The sequence below is a fragment of the Tachysurus fulvidraco genome, chromosome 10 (assembly GCF_022655615.1).
Source record: "Tachysurus fulvidraco isolate hzauxx_2018 chromosome 10, HZAU_PFXX_2.0, whole genome shotgun sequence".
NCBI lineage: Eukaryota > Metazoa > Chordata > Actinopteri > Siluriformes > Bagridae > Tachysurus > Tachysurus fulvidraco.
In genome coordinates, this window is record NC_062527.1 from 7,651,811 (window position 1) to 7,674,926 (window position 23,116).

At 39.7% G+C, this 23,116-nt stretch overlaps 1 protein-coding gene across 4 annotated transcripts in view; it reads right to left on the reverse strand.

Moving 5' to 3' along the window:
* The window catches only part of syt7a (synaptotagmin VIIa), a 102,329-nt gene that overhangs the window by 165 nt on the left and 79,048 nt on the right, over positions 1-23,116 (reverse strand). For 3 of the 4 annotated variants that reach the window (XM_027173311.2, XM_027173312.2, XM_027173310.2), the window contains 7 exons: positions 21,584-21,700; positions 7,725-7,836; positions 7,103-7,367; positions 3,630-3,799; positions 3,322-3,436; positions 2,730-2,929; positions 1-2,169 (listed from right to left, as the gene is read on the reverse strand). The exon at positions 1-2,169 is cut by the window's left edge and continues 165 nt beyond it. In XM_027173311.2, the coding sequence (XP_027029112.2) occupies positions 2,065-2,169; positions 2,730-2,929; positions 3,322-3,436; positions 3,630-3,799; positions 7,103-7,367; positions 7,725-7,836; positions 21,584-21,700 (1,084 nt within the window). In that variant the 3' untranslated portion in view covers positions 1-2,064. The remainder of the gene's footprint in view (positions 2,170-2,729; positions 2,930-3,321; positions 3,437-3,629; positions 3,800-7,102; positions 7,368-7,724; positions 7,837-21,583; positions 21,701-23,116) is intronic. The other variant, XM_047820083.1, reaches the window with a different exon arrangement.

The following is a 23,116-nucleotide window of genomic DNA, read 5'->3' on the forward strand; positions in this document are numbered from 1 at the left end:
TTAAAACATTTATTATTATATTTATCATCATTATTACACTGCCATATAGTGCAGGTTAACTCTATATCTCCATCTCATTTTCAGAGGCATACAGAAAGGCCAGAAAGAGACAAGAAGGTAACCTTGTATATTGGCTGCTTTTTCACATCAGTGATTTTACACACACACACACACACACGCACGCACGCACACACATACACACACATACGCACACATACGCACACACACACATGCACACATGCACACACTCAGTCAGGTAAAGGCAGTATTAGGGCAAACTCTTTATCTTAAGGATTCCTGCAGAGACCTCAGCAAGTAAAGAAAGAAAAAAAGCAAAAGAAAAGCCACCGCAAGAACCACGCAGCCCACTTCTCACACCTCACATCAAGTTTGGAAGAACATTTTGCTTCAATTTATCAATAGTCTATTTTTATGGCAAAGACGACTATCTTGTTTTTTTTGTATTTATTTGATTTCATTCCTTGTGAATGACTGTATATCTCTCTTTTTTTTTATTTTTTACAAATGTCCCAGAGGAGCTGGAACAGTTAGTGTCAAAAGTTAGTGGTTTTCCCTTCGGTTCACTAAAGATGAATAGTTTTTCATCTGGAGCTACAACACATCAGCTACGACATGTCGACGGGAAAAAAAAGTCAGAGGAAAAGGGGGAAAATTTACTACCATTCTTTCAGTAAGAGAAAAGAAAAGAACAAAAAGAAAAAAGAATCAGAAATTCGGACAGAATGCAAAGGCGAGCGAAGTGAAGAAAGGTGAATGGGTAAAATAAAAATGGTGAATAAAGGACATGGATAAAGGAAAGCGGATGCTGTTAAAAATGATAATGAAATGATCTGATGTTTATCTGACAGTTAGTTGTTCAACCCTTGTGGATTAAATAAGCATGAAATTCCTTCTGTGTGTAATAGTGAATACGCACAAAAGAAGGCCTGGGGCGGACTGGGAACAGAGATCATCAGGGAATTTGGTTTATAGTGTGACGATTGTTCAAAATAATATTTCGCATGCACTAGGCTGCATTAGATCCAAGGCATAATGCATCCAAGTAAATCTATAAACAAAGAAGGTGCATGAGGATTTAAATGAAGCATGTTAAAATGGTATATTCTGTAAAATTCGAATCCACAATACTACTAAGCAGCATTTCTTCGTTGTTGGACAATGCAGTGACATGGTTATATGTGAATGTCGCACAAGGACTCGTTTTTTCTATTTAGTCTTGTTTTGCCAGCCGACATTCCCTTCAAGTAGGTTAATGAACAATCTGAAAAAAAGATTCTGGCCCATTCGGTGGAGAAAAAAGCCAGTGGAAAAAGTCTCAACCTTCCTGTTGGCCAGTCCGCCCCTGAATATGGCTAACAAATGAGCTCCCAAGAGTCTCTGATGGCTCTCACCTGGATTTAATGCAAGAGTATAGACTGACCCACAAAGAACAGGAGAGAAAAGGGAAAGGATAGAGAGGACGGAATAGAAAAGAGATCGAGGGGAAGCAGAGATCGGACAGATGTGATTGGCCTCTGGGGAAATTTGGTGATAAAACTAGGACTGAACTGAAAGTGAACTGAAAGGTACAAGCAGAAATAGTGGTAACACATGACATTAAAGTTTGCATATAGCAGTTTTCAAATGGCTTCCTTCAATTGTTTCTTTGTGTTGACGTAGATCATTAGGAACTTAGGAAGAATTAATATTTGCTTACAAGTTACAAAAGGAAGCTAGCTTAACGGTTACTAGTTTAATGATAATGATCGCTTCATATGCAGACCTTAACAAATCATGGTACCAAAATAACAGCAGAGATTAAGTAGGGCTGCAAGAGAGAAGAAAAACAAGAACAAAAAAAATCAGGTGTTGTTAAGCTAAGGGAGAAAGCAAAAGTCATACCAGGGCAGAGGCTATTAGTTCTAAGGTTTGAGAATGGATGGCTAAAAGTACCCGTGTTTTGCAGCCAGGCATCGAGTCAGTCTTGTGCATAAGGATGGGATATGGGCTCAAAGGGTCAAAGGTTAGAGGTTATGGGGTCGGGGTGGGACCAGATGTAGGTGATCAGGCTTTGAGGGCGTGCCACTGTGCCACGTTGGTGCGCGGCCTGCTCAGCATGTCTTTCCAGTGCTTTACCTCTGCTGGACCGCTCTTCCACGACAGATAGATCTGAACCAGGAGTAAAAACACACACACACACACACACACACACACACACACACACACACACACACACACACACACACACACATTTTTTTCTGTTGTGCTTTTCTGCATTAAACTACTTAAATTGGTGAAATCACAAGCACAATATTCTTCTTTTAAACCTCTACCAGTGAAAACACATGTAGTGACGTTCTATGAGAGCTGTACTGATGATCGAGGCACGTGAATCAAAAAGGACTTTGACTGAATGTTTGTTTCGATGATGTCACTATGTCAAATCTCAGCTCAAATCTATAAAAAATCTGCAGTACTTCTGACAAAAATCTGACCAGATTTTGTTTGGTTTCGCTTAATTTCAGTAAACAAGGTACGGGGATAATGATGTAGCTGTTTGTGACACTTTTACTCACAAAGGTTGCCAGAGGTTGCCAGAAGCAACTCAGTGTTGTGCTCAATGTAAATTTCCCACAGAGTGTCACAGATACACATATATTTATACATTAATAGATATCTAATTCATCTAATGTACAAAAAAAAAACCTAATCGTTGGCCTGAAAATTACCTTGCCGATGACATCATTGCGGCTCAGCCGGTCCTTGTCCATGACGGTGATGATGATGGTGGTTTCTCGGAGCACGTGTGCAGGAACGTCAAAGGGGAAGGACTCATTAAAGACAGGATTCAAGCAGCGCTTAATAGTAATTGTCTTTTTCTTCTCCACACGCTTGTCTTTGTGCATGAGCCACACCTTTACATATGGATCTGCAGATCAGAGAATCAGAGAATAAATCTGCTGCGAATCTTCACACTTGAATGAAAGCAGACATCTGGTCCATGTCTCGAGCTTCTGTTACGAATATATTTTTAGATTTTTCTGTGAAATCTTCTGTGAAACAGGTCAAGTTTATGAAATGGTTGTGGTGTAAGTGGTCTAACATGGTGTCAGCGTGAGCAGTGAGAGAAGAGGAAAGGAGACTGGTGCTCCTGCTTGGTGCATGAGACGAACACAGATGGACGGTCTGTGAGATAGGAACCGAAAGAGTTGGAACAATCAAGCTCGAAAATAAGAAAACGTCGTGCATAGAAAACCAAGAAGAGAAGAAAGAATGCAAGTCCATGCATGTTGATTACTTTATTACTGCCTTTGTGTTTACCTGATGTGCCTCCGATGTCCATGGCTTTAAGGTTGCGTGCTTTTATAATGTTAACAGTGATGGTGTTAGCAGTAGGATTATAACACAGAGACAAGAGCAGATCTCCTCGACTTCCCTACAAATCAAACAGACAAAAAAAAAAAAATCCAACCATGAAATAATCACACTTGGACTGCAGTGCTTTCACAAAGAATGATGCTGTGTAAAGAAGAAGCTTATTGCATTTATTAACTCCTGATTTTCATTTAAAGCATAGAATTAATTTATACATCTATAGGTCGAATTAATCAAGATCACATTCCACTCACACTGCCGTCACTGCACGGTTTCAGGTCCTTCCAGAACGTCTGGTGTTGTCCCAGCTCCACCTTGTTTAGGGGAATAGACACCTCTCCTATAGGGTCGTTCCTGCTGAAGCGGTCATAATCCAGCACCTGCATGTAGAGCGTGCGCTCTCGCACCTTCTCATACGGGAACCCTGGACAAGCAGATACAACTGGATATGCCACTCAGATATCTACCAGCACACAAAAAGCTAGTAATCGTGAAATAAAAACTCCAGAGCTTTTGTTTGGGAACTTAGCTAGAAGAAAAGTTGAGTGCAAAGGTTTTCATCCCCCATGGTTTATATGCCAAAAACATAAAATTTTAGCCAAACAAAACCTCACTAAAATTCCAAGATGCTAAAAATGAACATGTGTATGCACTTACATAACCAAGAGCACAAAGCAAAATTTAGAGTAAAAAAAAAGTTTTAATATGACCCCATTCTCCAGAGTTGGCTGTGTATATCTTGCAGAGTTAGAAGAGATAAACATACCATAACATAACAACTAAAAGAAACTAAAGGATCCTCACAGGATATGAAAAATGGAGCCAGAGGCAGTTGTAAAGAGCCAGAGAGGAGCAAACAAAGTAATTAGAGAATATTTAGAGCCAGTAAAGGAGTTTTCTTAGGCTGCTATTTTTCTTTACTTTACTGTCTGCTGTACAACTGAGTGGGAAAAATCTCTCCCCAAGATGGTAATACGAGGTGCCAAGCCCTTTGTGATAACGAATAAATACATAAATCTATATCCACATTCAATTTATAGAACAGACTGGACGTTCCAGATGACATATTGTATGTATGTTATATGTACGCTTGTTAAAAAATAAAACCAATACGAAGTGTACAATCAAATTAGATTTAGTTTTAGGTCATCTAAACAGTATGTAACTATGTATGTATGTAACTGTGGGTTTGTAGTTAAATGGATGCCTGCCTGAGAGTTTTACATTTTGTTGTTTTTTTTTCCTTCACCAGACACTAACAGACAGCTGATACCACACTTAACAGATTTTGGGGCTCAACTGCACGGTATGGCACACAGGATGGTGGCTAAACTCCAGTCCCCAAAGAGATGACTAAAAATACATGCCATTTCTTATCATCCTTTTATGAAAAGGTGCGTCACTGCTCTCTTCAACATGCGTAAGGGTTCGGTAGAACAGGTTAGGCATATGATTAGAACTTTAATATAGCCATCCAGCTTGCAGTGCCTTTCTTGATTCTCCTGCTGAGCCACAATTCCTAATTACACTCTTTAATCCGACAACCCAGTGGCGGACTAGGAGCACTTAAAGTAGGCCTCAAATTTCAAGAATGAGACATAGCCACTGAAAGTACATCAAGGTCTATCTCTGTATGCAGGACAGCTTTACTAAGCTCCCCCGAGCTCTGCATTTCATTATGCATTGTTGCTAACAGCTCTGCTATTTATCCCTTGCCCAGTGCCAGGTCCTTTAATCTGTGTTCCAATGTAGTAACAGCACACTTCCTTTTCCACCGAGCTGAGCAGCTGAAACTTAGTTCTATTTCTGTTCTTGCAAAGGAGATAACTTTTTTTCTAGAAATTTCTGCTGCTATGTTTGCTTCTCACTTTTCACAAGTTAAAAAAAAACACTCTAAAAGTTGTGCACGAGTGTTGGTATCTGCTTCATGTGCCTTCTGAGTAGAAATGTAGCATTAATACGGAGGTTATCTTTGGAAAAGAAAAAAAACTGTTCTGTTTAAGAAATTCAAACATTGTTGATGAGGTGACGTTCACAACATTTATTTAACTTTTTTATGGACAAAGTTTCCCACTTCAGAACATCCAGTTTATGCTTTTTCAGTTTATGCTTTTCAGTATCAGTAAAATAGATCTCTTTTTTGAGAAAGAGAGAAGAAGAAGAAGAAGAAGAAGAAGAAGATGAAGAAGAAGAAGAAGAAGAAGAAGAAGAAGAAGAAGAAGAACTGATGAGATAATTTGTTTATTTATAGATTTGTATTTTATTTATTTTATTGCAGCTATAATAAAGTTGAGAACTGAAATACAGCTCTGGAAAAAGAGAGACCACTCTAGATTTTTCTTGACTTAGTATCTCTGTATGGCAGCCATTCCATTCCATGTCTGATCACCTGAACCACATGTTAATGAGGAAAAGGAAAAAACACTGTTCTTGTCCTCTTCCAATAGGACCAGCTGGATTGGACCATTGAGGACAGGAGTAAGGTCATCTTCTCAAATGAGTGCAATTTTTAGCTTTGCCCAACAAGAAACCTACAAGCCAGCCACTATGAAATTTGGTTGGAGAATTGGTGATGATCTGGGGGTGCTTTAGCAAGGCTGGAATTGGGCAAATTTGTCCTTGTGAAGGGCACGTTAATCAAGCCACAAACAAAGTTGTCCTGGTAGTCCTTCTGCTCTGACAATATTCCCCAACTCTGAGGATTGTTTTTTCCACCATGACAATGATCAATGCCACACAGCCAGGTCAATCAAGGTGTGGATGGAGGACCACCACATCAAGACTCCATCATGGCCAGCCCAATCTCTAGACCCTTTACCCCATTGAGCACTTCTTGAATGTGAGCTGAACGTGAAATCTGAGCTGCTTGAATTTGTGCTGTAGAAAGTCACCCAAGACCAATGTGAAAGATTGGTGGAAATCTTTTCCCAACTTAAAACATTAGTACTGAGTTGTTAAAAATGAACAGGAGCTTGTTTTCTTTGCATTATTTGAGGTCTAAAATCACTGTCATTTTCTGCAAAGAAATGCTCTAAATGACAAATGTTTATGTGTAATTTGGGAGATGTGTCAGAAATTGATAAAATACAACTGAAATGTTGATTTTACTGATACACATCTCTATAAATAAATAACTAAAAAACTGATCATTTTGCAGTGGTCTCTCAATTTTTCCAAAACTATAACTCATCTCTTAGATGTTCTACAATATTCAATCTTTAACATAGACCCTTTGTACTGTTCTGTCATGTCTCTGTGTTTTATTTATCACCAGGGCCCTGGATGAACCTTGTTTTTACTGTGTTACATAAATTAATGTTAATAACTGTCAAATAAAATTGTCAAACTACCAAGTGGAATAAAATCATTCAGATTGTGCTGTTATAAAATAAGCCTGCCGTTAATTTTCTGTGTGACCTGTAAACAAACATACGTTTATTAAATACATACATTCATATATTTTTGTCGGAAGCTCTTATGCAGAATGACTTGCATATAGCTCACTTATACAACTGCACACCTGAGAATTAAGGGCCTTGCTCAAGGGCATTGGCAGTGGTGGGATTTGAACAGACAAGCTTCCAAGCTGTAGCCTAATGCCCTAAACACAGAGTTACCTCTCTTTACAGGTTGATTGAAACACGCCCTTTTAACGTTTAATCCCAATGCAACACGAGGCTCGACAGGAACGCTTTGAACAGAAATGAAAGGAATTAAACTGACAAACCTTCAAACAGGAAAGTCTCATTCCAGTGAGGATTGAGGTTCTTCCTCTTCACTTTGGTCTCTAGTTTGTGCTTTTTGTCAGGCAGAAGATAGATTTTTACAAAGGGGTCAGAGGTGCCAGAGAAATCTTTAGCAGGCAGGTCTTGACCTTTTAGTATTTTGACCGTGAGAGTAGAGTCCTGAAAGCTGTAGCCAACACTGAACTGAATCCTCCCCAGCTTCTCACTGATCGGGCCTTCATGATCCTCATCGGAGCCAGGAGACAACTGAAGCGCAAAAACCACACCCGCCCAACAACCACCCACCCAACACACACACACACACACACACACACACACACACACACACACACACACACACACACACACACACACACACACACACAGTCATTTATGTAATCAGAGATGTTCAGTAAGCAGTAATTACTTCAGTTAGGATAGAGTGCTTTTAGAAATACTGTGTAATTAAGGTGTAACTGAAGTAGATTAACTCAATAGTTGTTTAGAATAAAAAAAAAACAGCAGTGTTAGTATCACTGAATCTGGTATCGGTCAAAACACACACACACAGTTAAAGCTGTGAAAACCAGTGCAAAGCATACGATCCACAGCCCACCATCTTACCATCACCATGTCTCCAGTTAGTGAGTTAGCAAGGTCAGAGACAGAGGAGTGTCCATCAGCATCTGGTGGCTGACCCTTAGGACTGTTTGCTGGCTTATTACCCATATTCCTACTGCAAAGAGACAGGTAGAAAGGAGGAAGGAGGGAAACAGAAAGAGAACAAGAGTTAAGAAGAACATCCTCTTTCAGTGAAAGTCTCCATCTCAGTTGCTCAGGCTGTTCCCACACCGAACAAACCCAACATAGAAAATTACAATTTCGGATTGTATAATGTGCAATATTTTCTCTCTGAGCTAAATGTGCTTCAGACAACAAGCATGTGATGGACATTTGAACAAGATTATGCTCGGCTAAAAGAAAAACAAAGCAATAATACAAATAATGAATGAAACTTTTAATGGAACTTTTAAGACAGACTATTAACTAGACTGCAGAAAGCACCTCTGTTACATCCTTACTCACAGACAAGCATTAAAATATAAATAATGATCAAATTATAAATGCAATTAACAAGAAAACATTTGTACCACAAACAGGCATTGAACAAAATCCAACCACGCAACACACATCATCAGATATACAAACAGATTAAAGACTTTACAGTCAAATGTGTTAATTTTAGGACCATGAGTAAATAAAGGAACAAGGAGGCTGATGGACATCACACAGAGATGTGCAGACAGCAAACTATAAAAGAGATGAGACCTGTCAAACTTGAAAAATGTATTATTCTTTTAAAGCAGGAGACCAGATGCTAGAATAAGTAGTACAAATTTGTAGTGGGTCTGTATCTTACAGGGCGAGAAAGAAGCCAAAGTAGCACACTCACTTTACAGTCTTAATCAACTAGTGAACAGAGCCAAACCCTGCGAAAAAAAAAGCCCTAGTGACATGAGACAGTGCAAATGAGAGCCACAGAGAGAGCCCATGAGAGTGTGAGAGATAGACCACATATAAAACAAAGGTACAGACCGGTTGATGCACAGTAAGAGACAACGGAAATGATGAGTAACAGAGATAGACAGCGACAAAGAGAAAGTGAGACAGATGGCTTAATCAAAGAAAAAATAAACAGCAACAAAACCACGGGTGGACAATTCAGACACCAACTGCAGGGAAGAGAAAGAGCGGAAAAAGAGAAAGGTCTCTGTTAGAAAAGAGATGCAACATATTATTAGCATGACTACAGACTAGAGTCAAATGAAACCAGAAGAGAGACAACGACTACACCAGTGCTGAATTATCAGAAGAGCAGAGCTGCAAGAGAGGAATAAGAGCAAGAGAAGGAAAGAGTGCAAGAAGCCTGGAAACACAAGAAACACTTAATCCTGTCAGTCAGATAAAGAATAAACAAAGGAAAATAAAGAAATTAAGAAAGTAAACCAAACCAAGGGCATACAGAAAGTTAAGCAAAAGAGAGTGGATGCTGGAAAACAGAGCAGAAGGAGAGAGAAACGAGATTGGAGATTAGTTTGACAAAGAAAAGAAGAAAGGCCAGGATGATACATTTTCTTTTCTCAGATTTGAGTGAGAGCTGAAAAAACAGCTAAAAGAAATGCAAACATAGAAGGAACCAATAAAAAAGCTATAGAGAAAGAGTGAAGTCTTGAAGAAACAAAAGAGACACAGTAAACAAATAGTAAGCTTCAAAGCCACAGAATAGAGACAGACAGTTGGCGGACGGACGGACAGGCAGTGGTGAGACGTTACAATCAGGGAACGATCTTTAGAATGGTGGGGAGACGAGGAAAGAAGAGAAAAATGAACTAACTAATGAAAGAATAACTAGCTTTACAATTTCGTAAAATATCAGATCAGATGCTAAGAATTCTTTCATGTCAATAGAAGGACCCCAACAGTCTAAAGAGATTAGGGCCAAAGTCCACACTCAGCACAGGTGTGCTGGGATACGAGCGGCTTGTTTGGACCGAGTTTCGCAGGAGAAACTCATACATTGTCTGTCTGTCAACACATTTTAACCACCAACATGGATATTAAAGCTTGATAGAAAATGTTCTCTCGGTGCAACAGGATTTTTTTTTCTTGTTTATTAATTGATTTAATAAATCATTGAAGACACACAGACGAACCCATACGATTTAAAATACGCACATGGAGCAAGCAAAGTGAGACAAGCCGAGACAGAGACGTTCACACATTCAGACAAGACTGAAAGACACACAATACCGAAAGACTGACACACAGACAGACAATAAACACACACAGAGTTGTGTAACAGCCTGAGGGAAAGGAAGCAATAAAATGCTCAGCTAGCAGATGCCAGGTAATATTTGGCATTTATGTTAATTAGTGAGTAATTGGTTAAGTGCATAATTGAGTGCTGCACAGTATGGTGGATTGGATAATCAGTTGCTAAGTGGTTAGGTGATTTGTTAATTGGGTAGCATAATTGATTTTTAGTGACAATGAGCTAAGCGAACTCTGATAAGAGAGTGATATGAGGTGGAGTGAAACAGAAATGGGCAAAAAAAAAGACGGTGTGAAGTGTTCGAAAGATGACCTGAAAACTAAGGCACGAGACAAAAAGGAGAGAAAAGAAGGCGAGAAACCTTTTCCCTCTTACTGATTGGGAGGTGACAGAGAGAATCTAAACTAAGGTCTTTATAATTCATTGTGCCTGAAGTCTTGTTCATTGTTTGGTTGCTATTCTATAGTATTAGAGAAGCTGATGTGTTAGAAAAACAGCCATATGTGTAGGACTGAAACCTTCCAGGACTGGAGAGTGTTATATGGAGAATAAAATGAGGTCAAATGATATGTGAATAGAGTGCAGAAAGGTAAAAAGCCCTTGTGACTATAAACATGAACAGTGCTGGCTTAAATTCGCTTGGAAATGCAGAGGAGGTCTGAGAAACATATAGAAGAAGCAATAATAAGGTAATGTAGAAGAGATGATACGGATAAGGAGTGGGCGAGAAAGAGAACGACAAAAGAAACCTAAAAAAGGAAGAAAAAAAAATACAAATTCATGGAAGGCAATGTAACGTTCATTTGATCACACTGAAGCCAGTTCTAACAAATCCCCAGAAACTATTAAACTATGAAATATGTTTCTAATTATTCAGGATTCTGAATTAATGAATACATTTTAGAAACAGCTGAGCAGTCAGGGGCATGAAGAGCCAGCAGTAGGGGGCAGAATGATCTCAAATTCCCCAGAACACTTCTGTTCATCCCATCACTCCCAGCTCAAAAGTAGGCTGTTGGCATAGCAACCAATGGGTAGAGTGGAGTGTACGTGAGTGAGTGTGTGAGAGGAAGAGTGTGTGCGTGTGGAGGGAGTGTGTAGAGGTTTTGGGAAAATGTGGGGCGAAGCAGCAGACAGACAGTTACAGAATAAACACACCAGACAATGAGAGGATATATGACAGGTACAGGTGAGAGCCTCGGTAACACACACACACACACACACACACACACGGACATGGGAACACACATTCAGAGGCAGGCGACTGGGCCATTTGATGTTCACCGTGACCTGTTATACTATCCTGCTGTTACCTGCCCCGTGGCCTGCATGTTGCCCCCCGCACCGACACAGCAGAGGGTAAAGTGGGCAGAACAGCCTCGGCTGCAGGGCTGTAGAGAGACGCGAGAGACACAGCCATCCCTCCCTTCTTCCCTCCATCCCTTTATCTACTTTCGAGATATCCCCATAACATGTCCATGGCAATATTACAAAGCAAGCACTCACACACAGAAATCACACTCCTGTTTATTCCACACCCTATATACCATTAACAAAACACACCTCTCTCTCTCTCTCTCTCTCTCTCTCTCTCTCTCTCTCTCTCTCTCTCTCTCTCTCTCTCTCTCTCTCACACACACAAAAAAAACACAAACACGCACACACACACACACAGTACATGCCATTTGCACTAAACCACACTACATATTTCTCACACATTTCTTCTCTGCACTGGGGGAACAATGTCCAAAACTCATCAGAGCAGAGATAGAGCATATGAGAGGCAATTACATAACCAACCCACTTCAGCATTTGTGTGTGTTTAGTGAGGATGTGTGAGTGATATGAGTGGCAATTAATGACAAGAAATTATTCCTCAAATGTATGTAGGTTTGACACACATACACATGTCTCGTTTTCTCTCTCTCTCTCTCTCTCTCTCTCTCTCTCTCTCTCTCTCTCTCTCTCTCTCTCTCTCTCTCTCTCTCTCACACACACACACACACACACACTCCCTAATTAAACAAAATGAACTACAGCAAACATACAAAGTATGCAGACATTATATAAACAACAGCTTGGCTACCAGAAATGAAAAAAATATGCTTTGAACACTGCCAGGAAATTAAACGACATCCAAAACTGTAATCTATCATTTCATAGAAATCACCTTGTTAGATTTTATATATACAGGCTGTAATTAACTGGGACTGATAATCAGCCCCTGTGTAAACTTTGTACTGGGAGCAGCAGCAGCTTCTTATCAGCACTTCAACAACCATTAATCATAAAGTCCTGATTCACTACTTCATGTTTTTTAAATTTCCAACATAATCTAATTTTTTTTTTGGTAAATACTGTATTATTTATTTATCTGTTGAATTCCAGACATCATTGGAAAGCATGAAAAAGCCCCAACTAGATCAACATCTATTATTATTGTTGTTATTGTTCCTATTGTTATTGCACCTAGAGTACAAAAATCACGGTGTTAACTGACATCCAGTGTTGCGGGTCCGACAGTGGCAGCTTGGTAGGGCATAATTGAGAGTAGTCAGTGAATAATCCAAGGCCCAAAGTTCGGGCTAGTTTCATGTCTTTTGTGTGTTTACTGAGATCATCAAACAGTTATGGTATGTCTAAAACCACCCATCAGCTTCTAGTCTGTACGCCTGATGATGTTTCAGATCCTCAACTGTCGATTACAGGGTTATTCTTAAATGAAAATCACTGCACAGTAGCCTATAACATAAGTCACGTGTGATCGTCTTTCAACTTCATTGTTATGAGGCTATATTTTTATTAATGTCAGCCTGCAACAAAAAATATGAGGGAAAAATGATCTTGACACGAACAAAACAAACACATACCTTTTTATGCACAAACCGTTTTATTGTGAGCTATGGCACAGGGTGGAAGATGTCTTTGTGAGCAATTTCTTTTAGAAAATTTACAGGATTAAAGGGAGGAACAGTCTAATGCACGTGAAGCAGAACCGGGTGCTTTAATTGTACTTAGTCTGAAGTGTATTACAAATGTTCTCAGTAAAATACAGCACAAAATGTTCAAAACCCAAGAGCTTGGCCTCAAAGCCACTCCAGAGTCCAGCACTGCAAAGCAAAGCCAAATGTGAGAAAATCAAATTATCACACAAAATTATTTGGAATTGCAGAGCAATTATAATAAGACACAATCCAAATAACAGTGCTGTAGAAACTTCTCTATATACTGTCGCACTTCAACACAAAACAGAAACTGGATCTTACCATTTTATTGAGCTCAACCCCAGCCAAAGAACACACACACACACACACACACACACACACACACACACACACACACACACACACACACACACACACACACACACACACACACACACAAACACACACACACACAAACACACACACACACACACACACACACACACACACACACACACACACACACACCTTGTTTGTCTAGACAGATTTTTGTTATGAGTATAACAGCTGTGAGGTTACAAGAGAGGTGGCTTACTCATTTTCACCATCAAAAATCACTATGAACAAAAAAAAGACAAACACTGAATAATACATAAGAAAATGAATACTAAAAAAAAAAAAAAAGAAAAGAAAAGAAATACTGCCCCCATAATTCAGGTCAGCAAGTTTGAGTTGAGCAAGTGATGCCAACTTAACATGGCTGGTCACAGCAGGAACAGTAAACAAAGCAGCACGTCTTACCTCAAAATGAGTTAGAACGTACAAGTGTGTACTTTAGATCACTTAACATACATATTGACTTCTACAACACTGTACCGTTCCTCTTGTTTTGAGGTGGAAAATATACATCAATCTTCACAGTTAGCTGTAGGTTTGTTGCTGCCTTCCTTCCAAAATTACAGAGTGTATAGAAGCAGTGTACTGTAACTGATGCACTCAAGCCACCTAAGGATAAAGATGTCTAAAACATTCCTAGCTAAGTGCAATTTTACACACGGAATCAATCTCACAGTTGGATCCAGCTCGGATCTCACTAGCACAAAGGACATTAGCCTAATCAGGTACCATGTGTCAAAATGTCCATGACACACTTTGCGGTACAGAAATATATTTAATTGACAGTATATAACTCACAAAATTTGTCAGCAATACATTATTCATCTTCATTTTTAACTCATGCGATAACGCCGATTGATGTGAGTGATGCTGATGAACAAAAAGATAACTCGTCCCCTCCTTTAGTTGGTGGTTCATCCTTCATTGGACCGCAGTTTCACTTTAGCGAGTAGTTTTAAAGACTCCATATGACAAAGAAGATCACTCTCAGACCACCACATATACTGTATATTAGTTACAACTTTAGAAACATTTTGGCTTATACTGCAGAGAAACAGTTATGCCTATCAAGCAAACCTTAAGCTGAAGGTTTGTGAAAGAAAGAGGGAGTGAAACGAAGTGCCCTATAAAATTGAACAGGCTTTTACTTCACAGGCAAGAGAACAAAAATGACCAATGAACCATAACAAACTGTTTCAGCTCCTTTTGTGTGTGCAGGGGAGAGTGAGAGCATGTCTTTTGTTCCCAGTGGAAGTCTCTCCCGCCAACATTTACCCTTTTTGATGTGAGGGGTAATCTGCGACTGGTGTGAAGTAGTGTGTGTATCAGAGAAGCGAACATCCTCATGTACCCACACTGCTGGATGAACACACTTCCAGTACACTCAAATGCAGTGTGTTCTGCGTAATGGGTTCTTCACCCATTTAGACTTCTCCACATTTGGTTGTGTTGTAACCTGCAATTCATTATGGATTTCATTGGAAAAATATAGCTACTAAAATTTGAAGCTCTCTCATATTTTTACTGACACGCAATTGTCAAATAAAGTCCTGGGTCAGAACTTGCTAGAACCTCCTTTGGCTGCTATTACAGTGTTAAATCTTCTGGGTTATGGCTTTGACATTGATATTTTGTCAGAATTGTCCTTGATTTTGAGAAGTTTCCCAATCTGTGCTGATGGACAGAATCACCACAACATGATGCTACCACCATCATGCTTCACTGTATTGATGGTGTTCTCAGGGTGATGAGATTTTCTGCCAAACACAGCAATTTTCTGTCTCCAGGGAATAAATTTTCAACTGTTTGCTCGATCCAACAGCATTTCAAAATAGATTTTCTTATTTTTGTCTGTGTGAGCTGTGGATCTCTCCAACTTCTTCAGAGTTGTTGCTCTGGTGATGTCCTTACTACTATTCGGGCTAGAATCTCATAAATATGGTCAAATCAGCAAACATGACCAGAAATATAATGCTGATTACAAGGAGTTTGTTTCATTTACTTTTGCCAACAATAGGTGTTCAAACCAGAGAAGAAATTCCACTGAGGCATGAAGAGTTCAAATTCGATTAGTCTTAAAGCGTGTCATCGTGACCACTCTGGCTGTCTAAGACTACACCGTTACACACTAGAGATCTTCACAAAACTGAATAATTATCTTAGATACTGCTGTCTAACATTTCTTAAGCATGACTTTTTTATCGATTGGATGCACAGGTTTCTAACCAATGACATATTTGTGTAATTCATGCAGGGGTGTTTAAAAAATATATATGTAGAAAAAAATAACAACATTAAATGTTGCTTTGGTTTATGGGCACGTTCTGATTTGTCTTGTCTTGTTTTTTTTTTGTTTTTTTTGTGAGCAAATCAAACTTTGAAAGGATTTTGGTAAAAATGGCCAGAACCAAACAACTCTGGTCTTCTTTACTGGTGAGTACACACTTGTACAATGCTCCTCATTAAAATGATGAGGGAAAACACTGAATTAGCGGAAAGAAAAGAAAAATTAGGGGAATGAAAAGGAAACCGTAGTTCAGACTTTTGACCTTGATGCTCCTGTGACCATGTCTGGCTCAAGTCCAACCTCTAATCAGTTCATCCTTCAATGATAATTCCATGTAAATCCTACAAAAATATAAATCCTGATTAACCTTACAACCACTTATTCTTTAAATATAATGCTGATAATAATAATTTTACATGGACTAACAGATAGATGGACAGATACCTGAACCTGAAAACATAAACACAGCATGTTTAAGTAAATAAAACTCCAGTAATTTATCTTATCTTAAATAAAAATGCACCTGCATGGCTTGTAAGTATGACCCTCAGAGAGAACCGATAAGACCATATTCCTAACCTAATTCCTGATCAGAGAACACGGTCAAGTGCAAATAATTTAGTATACTTAGAAAGGCGGGATAACATGAAACCAAACCAAAAATGATTTATAATTTTTTCATTTCATTTCATTTTCTAACGCTTTTGCGAACTTCTTGGGTCACGGGGAGCCTCTGCGTATCTCAATCGTCATTGGGCATCAAGGCAGGATACACCCTGGACGGAGTGCCAACCCATCGCAGGGCACACACACACTCTCATTCACTCACACACTATGGATAATTTTCCAGAGATGCAAATCAACATGTCTTTGGACCGGGGGAGGAAACCGGAGTACCTGGAGGAACCCCCGAATCACGGGGAGAACGGAGGCGGAAATCGAACCCCCAACCCTGGAGGTGTGAGGCCTACGTGCTAACCACTAAGCCACCGTTCCCTCAATGATATATAATGTTTTATATAATTTTATAAAAGTTGTCTAACTGTTGTACAAACCTTAACAAACTAACTGTGTGTGATAACCGCGTTAGCTCATAGAGTCTGAGTTCATCTCTACACTTGTTTTGAGTCTGAATCTCGACTACATTTAAAGATCTTTCTGCGAGGGCGGAGTCATGATGTCTGATTCTCAGTAAGAGACAGTGCTGAGATATCTGCAGAGACAGTTTTAACAACACATATATAATAAAATGTACCCAAAATATTATACTCCTGCGTGCACCAGGAGACAGACGTAGGCAGGAAAGCTGTAACCTATTTCAGTTCTGTGGAACAGACACCGTGCTCATGGTGTTCAGTGTCTAGGATAGTAAAGGAAACATGACTCAATCTGACACTGAAAGTATGTTATAAAGGCTTATTCTGGCCCTTATCTAATACTTGCTGGTTATGTTTTCAGGAAGTATATTTAGATATGGATAAAGATGTGTAAGCGGAATTATACAGTATACATACAGGAGAGTGAACAATTTATTAGGAAGTCCATCAGAGCATCAGATTGAAGGGGAAAATGACCTCAGTGACCTTAACTAGCGTGGCAGCATTGTTGATTTTACATCAGAGAAGGTGGGTATTGTGAGTTGACACACCATGTTCATGACAGAGGTCAAAGGTCGAATAGACAGACTAATTGAAACTGGCAGGAAGAATATAGTAACTAGTCTTTACAAGAGTTTAAAAAGAAAGGCATTTCTAAACGTACAGCATCACCTGAGTTTAGAATGGGCCCCTAGAATGGGGGTCATGCAGTGTTTGTCTTCGTATTGCAAAACTCATGTCATCTTGTGATTCAGCTAAGTGAACTGAAACTGGTTAATTGGATATAAAGTCATGTGAACAAGGCTTTCTGCTCTTCATCTAATCTATTTCATATTCCTATTCACAAGGGTGGGTCACAGACACAAACTCGGCCATTGTCATTTTTGTTATATATGACACAACATGGGATTTGAGATAGTCGATCCTAAACATGCAACAGTACAAAACAGACAACAAATACAAATGCATGACCCAGTCACAATTTCTCAATATTGAAAATGTCATGTATAACTGTCATTTCTGATGTCTGGTTTACTCTTGAGATTCTGTACTGCAATACACACTGCTCTACATGTAATTCTGTGCAAAATCAATAAATGTAATCATGTAATGCATAACTTAATCCTGCTAAAGCTACTGAGAATCCTGATCCCCTCAGTCTTACATGAGTGCTGACTGAAAAAGCCTTGCTGTGTGTGTTCCCTACTGCAGCCATTCAGTCTAAATACCACCATCACTGTGGGTGTTTCTGCCCGGATCCCATGTAGTACTGACCAAGGCAAACCGCAAAAACGGCTAAAGCTCTCTGTACATGAGTGAATTCCTGTTGTATTGTCTTGAGCAGCTAAATGATCTTCACTGTTATGATCTGAACAGTAATTTTGTTTATATGCAATTTAGTTTAATAGCTCTCTCTCTCTCTCTCTCTCTCTCTCTCTCTCTCTCTCTCTCTCTCTCTCTCTCTCTCTCAGTGGTTAGTAGTTTCTAATTAGACAGGTCTCTTTAATGAGACTTTACCTCAGCCTAAATTACTACAGGCCACAGAACACAACTTCAAACACACTGGTCATAATTATCAACTTATTAGATGTGGATTGGTGTCAAAGATGCATATAAAAATGTGTGTGTGTGTGTGTGTGTGTGTGTGTGTGTGTGTGTGTGTGTGTGTGTGTGTGTGTGTGTGTGTGTGTGTGTGTGCATGTGTGCGTGCATGTGTGCGTGTACACGTTTAGCCTTTTCTGAGAGAAGATTAGCCCACGTTGACAGGATAGGTGTCAAAAGTCCTCACAAAAAAAAGGTTTCCTTTTAGTTAAGGTTAAGGCTGCGGTTTGGTTTAATCTTAGGCATAGCATTCACTAGCAACACTAATCATTATGTCAATGGAAGGTCATCAGAAAGATAGAAAAACATTTATCTGTGTGTGTGTGTGTGTGTGTGTGTGTGTGTGTGTGTGTGTGTGTGTGTGTTATTGATTCTGTCTGTTAGATGATAAAATTGCTTCCCATTATACACTCTATTTCACACCATATTATCATAACTGTGATATTATTCTAATGCAGAACGGCCACTAGATTATTCAAGCGCTCTGGGTGATGATTACTAGAATAGCAGAGGCGACCGGCCTGCAGTTTTGCCAACCGTAAAGAAACTTTCCATAAAGAGAGATTTTCGGCTTTTCCCTCTGATTTGCCAGACAGCACTCCTAGCATAAGAATCGTGTGTCTGTGAAAATGTGTGTTCCTTAGCTGAACATTTCTCTAGAACATTTTGTCCAGAAAATTGCAATGAAAAGCTGATGAAACCAACAGAATAGACTGCTGTTTTATGGGTTTGTAGAAGACAATGAGAGTGCTGTGTGTATTTAATATTGATGGTGTTCTCTTGTCATCTTAAGTGGGTAAGGTTACAGAAGGAATATTAACATCTAAAGCGGTTCACTAAATCACACACAGGTTCAGGTGGCTTACGGCTTTTCTGAAAGAGACATGTGCGTTATTCTTAGACGTACGCACTAATGTCAGTCCTCTAATGCGCTCTCGTTCAGCAAATTGCCCAAACACTGTAAATCAGCAAACTAAAAAGCATCCCAGCTGTTACGGACAGAGAAGGGGAGGAAGAATCATAAGCACTCCAAATAAAACAACCACCGACAATCATGGCAGATAAACACGCTGAGAAACTATTAATACTGCTAGCAAAGAGAGCTGATTAGAAACATCAGCTCAATGTCTAACACACGTGCGTTTTTTGTTGTTGTTGTCTAGGTTACTGCAAAATGCTTTTTTTTAACAGATGAATGCTTATGTAAGTGGCTGGCATGCAGTTGAATAATGAGACCTCTCACTGAGTCTTCAGTTTAAATGCACACGTATTGTACGTGCCTGCACACCTTGCTCCAAAACACACACACACACACACACACACACACACACGCACGCTCACACTCACGCACGCACACCAGAAGAACAAGGGGATGTAGCAGTAAAATAATGAGGCAAAAGAATAAAAGAAGAAACAAAAGAAAGAAGAAATAAAAGAGAAACAAAATCCAGAATTAGCATAAAAAACTAACACAGAGGAGTCGTAGCAGGAGAGAAGGTGAGCTAGAGGAGATAAAAGTGTTGGAAAGTAAAGCAAACCAAATTTATTTATAAATAAATAAATACGAAAGAGCCGACTTGCACAGGATGAGTGCTAAAGAGCGTGATGGCTTTAAGTGTGCTGGTGTGAAAAACAAAGCCAAATCCCTCAGTGGATGAGCTGTGGCCCACACAGCAACCGGTGGTGTCTGTGAAGCCCCATGTGCCTCAGGTGAAGATTTCATTAGAATGATTAATGAGCTAGATAGCTATTAACGACAGAGCCGTACACCATCCTTAGACATGAGGCAGTCACTAAAGATACTAGACTTGCTCATTTTTACTTGTTTGTTCTCTTAAATGAGTTTCCACCTAACAAGTCACCCATGGAAAAGAGCAGAGAACGAAAGACAGAGATGATAACGCTTGAGAGAGCAAGGCTGTTAGCAGATTTTGTTACCCAACGGTGCTACACGTATGCACGCTGATCATCTAGAAATGTTCAAAGTAATATTTCCCATTTTCTTGTTCAGAAAAAAGAGCACATTTAATGGAACGGTTAGAGTAGTGTGATGTTAAAGGAAATCTCTATCCTCAACAGTACAGTATGTGTATTAATCTGTATAATCATGCCATCTCCATTTCAGTTTGAATTTTTTTAATATTTAAAATGATATGATGATGTATTTTCGGTGAAATCGGTTGCTCATCTCTGATGTTTAGCTTTTACTTCATCGCTACATTAAAAAAGTCAGATGCAGCAGCATTTTAGTTTACTTTAGTCTGTTATCTCTCAAACCTGTACACTCTGCTCAAACACAGAGGGTTCAGCAAATGAACTCTTTTACTCAAAAGCAAAAATGTTGTTTTCTACTTTTTTGTTGTGTTCATGTTGATTATTGCCATTGTGTATTATGTCAGAGTATCAGGTTTTTTCATTAAGGCTCCTGTTGTTTCTAAAGTTAGAACGGTGATAGCTCTTGTGGAGGTAATGAAGTGAAGGCCATGCAGACTGACCAAAAAAAAAAAAACAGACTGCGCAGCTAAATCTTGTCACATTGCCACAAGTTTCATCAACCAGTCTGAGTGAATTTAGGTCAATCTTGGGCTAATTTACAAGATCTAGAAGCACAAGAAGCCTGCAAACATGCCTGCTTTAACTAATACCAGCCAGCTAATCATTAAAAATCAAAATATTTTAATCATTATAAATATGTCCGTGCACAGTAAAGAGGATTTGATTGGACATTTTGATTGGACTCAAGATTGCATTAATTTCTTTTCTATCACACATTCAGGTTACTTTCTTTTCCGTGGAATCAAAAAATACCAAGGATACAGTATATCTGGTCTGTATATAAGATCAATTCTGTGATCTTGTGCTGTGTTTTCTGACTTGCTCATTACATTTCTAACCTTAATCATTTCTTTTGCAAAAGTTGGTCCAGTTCCTGAATAATTGTACAGAACATGTAGCACCTTTAATGATGCAGGAAGCCACTGGTTTCATGCAGTACAGTGTGGGTTGGTTAAGTGCATGTGAAAGCCTCTCTGTTGCCAAAATGATATTTCCTACTGTTCAAAATGTATCTAATATACTCTGTACAACACAAACTCACTGAAAGGTAAAGCCTTTCGTATAATTTGCCATCTTGCACACCCACGCACAATCCACCATCCAAATCACATTTCTCATTGTTACATTCCAAAAAGTACCACATGCACACATCCACTGTACATACTCACATGCGCTCTCTCTCTCTCTCTCTCTCTCTCTCTCTCTCTCTCTCTCACACACACACACACACACACACACACACACACACACACACACACACACACACACACCCCAACACAAGCCAGTACCTCTTGTCAGCAGGGGTTTCTTGACTGGGTGGTACCTCCTGTAGGTCAGGTAGATTGGCAAAATCATCCTGCTCAGCCAATCCAATCGTCAGAGAAAGAACCACCATCTTCCCTTCCCTTCACCCCAGCCAAACGTAAGAGGACAGGAGAAATAGTAGAGGGAGGTTGTTTGGAGAGAAAGAGGAAATATAAAGATTATGAAAAGAAGCAGCACGATAGCCAGCAAAACAGCACGGCTGGGATCTCTACAGGGCTACAGTACATCAAGAATCCAAAAGTAACAGCACAGAATCTGTTTTTGGATCGTTTGAGCCAAAATAACACTGATCTGCGACTGTGCCAATACATTCCGAGGTCCCTGTGTACAGATATCAAGCTCTAATTGGATATTACGTCCCATCCTTCAGTGGTCCTTAATGTAATGTGTAGTGCAATCAAGCAGCTGTGTATTTCACAGATCCTTTAAACAGAGCCCCAGTACACATGCGCACACACTTTATTTGATCTTTGCCTCACATATCCCCTGTTTTACCAACCCTTCCATCACTTTATTGCTGTCTCCTACTCTCAATCATGCCCACCCAACCCACTATCCCCCAGTAGATTTCAGATTTAATCGTGCATCATTAGAAAGATCTGGACTAATTGTTTCTATTTGAGAGTCAGGCCAGACCAAGGTGCCTAGGGTTTACCACTGCTTTCTGGGCCATCACGTTTTCTACCCTCATTACCATTTTTCAGTTTTCCTGCATCCTTTTTTCCGATCCTTAATTTCTTCCAATTTCTTCTAACTGCCACTCTGCTGAGCTCGCCCTCTTCAAATCCCTGCCATCTCACCTTTTTAACAGCTTTTCCACATGTTTTCATCCCTTCCATTATTTGTGCCTGTGGCTCGCTCACTCTCTACTTTCTGAACATAAGCCCACTCACCTCACAAACATTTAAGCCCTCCTTATGACATTTATCCTTCCTCTCTCTCTCTCTCTCTCTCTCTCTCTCTCTCTCTCTCTCTCTCTCTCTCTTTCTCTCGCGCTCTCTCTCACAGACACTCTCTTCCCTTTGTAAATTGCATTCTGTCTCTCTAAAAAAACCATCTGTCTATTTTCATGTCTGGCTCACGCTCTCCTGGGCATCCCTCCTTTTTTGACACTCACTGCCTATTTTTACCTTCCATATCATAATGCCCTTAAAAAAGTGACAGGTTCCTTAGAAGGAGCCAGAAACACATCATACAATCACACAGAAACACCCGCATGCACACACAAGACAAGACACAACCACGCACACACACACACACACACACACACACACACACACACACACACACACACACACACACACACACACACACACACACACACACACACACACACACACACACAGACACAGCATGGACATAAAGTGTAGACAAACCAGCACTGGGAGTTTTTAGTCTCAGTACAGATAGACAGACTGTTCTAATAGGCTGTTAACAATGCCAACACTTCACACTGATTACAGAGCAAGAACCCTCAATAATCCGTGTTTGTCTCG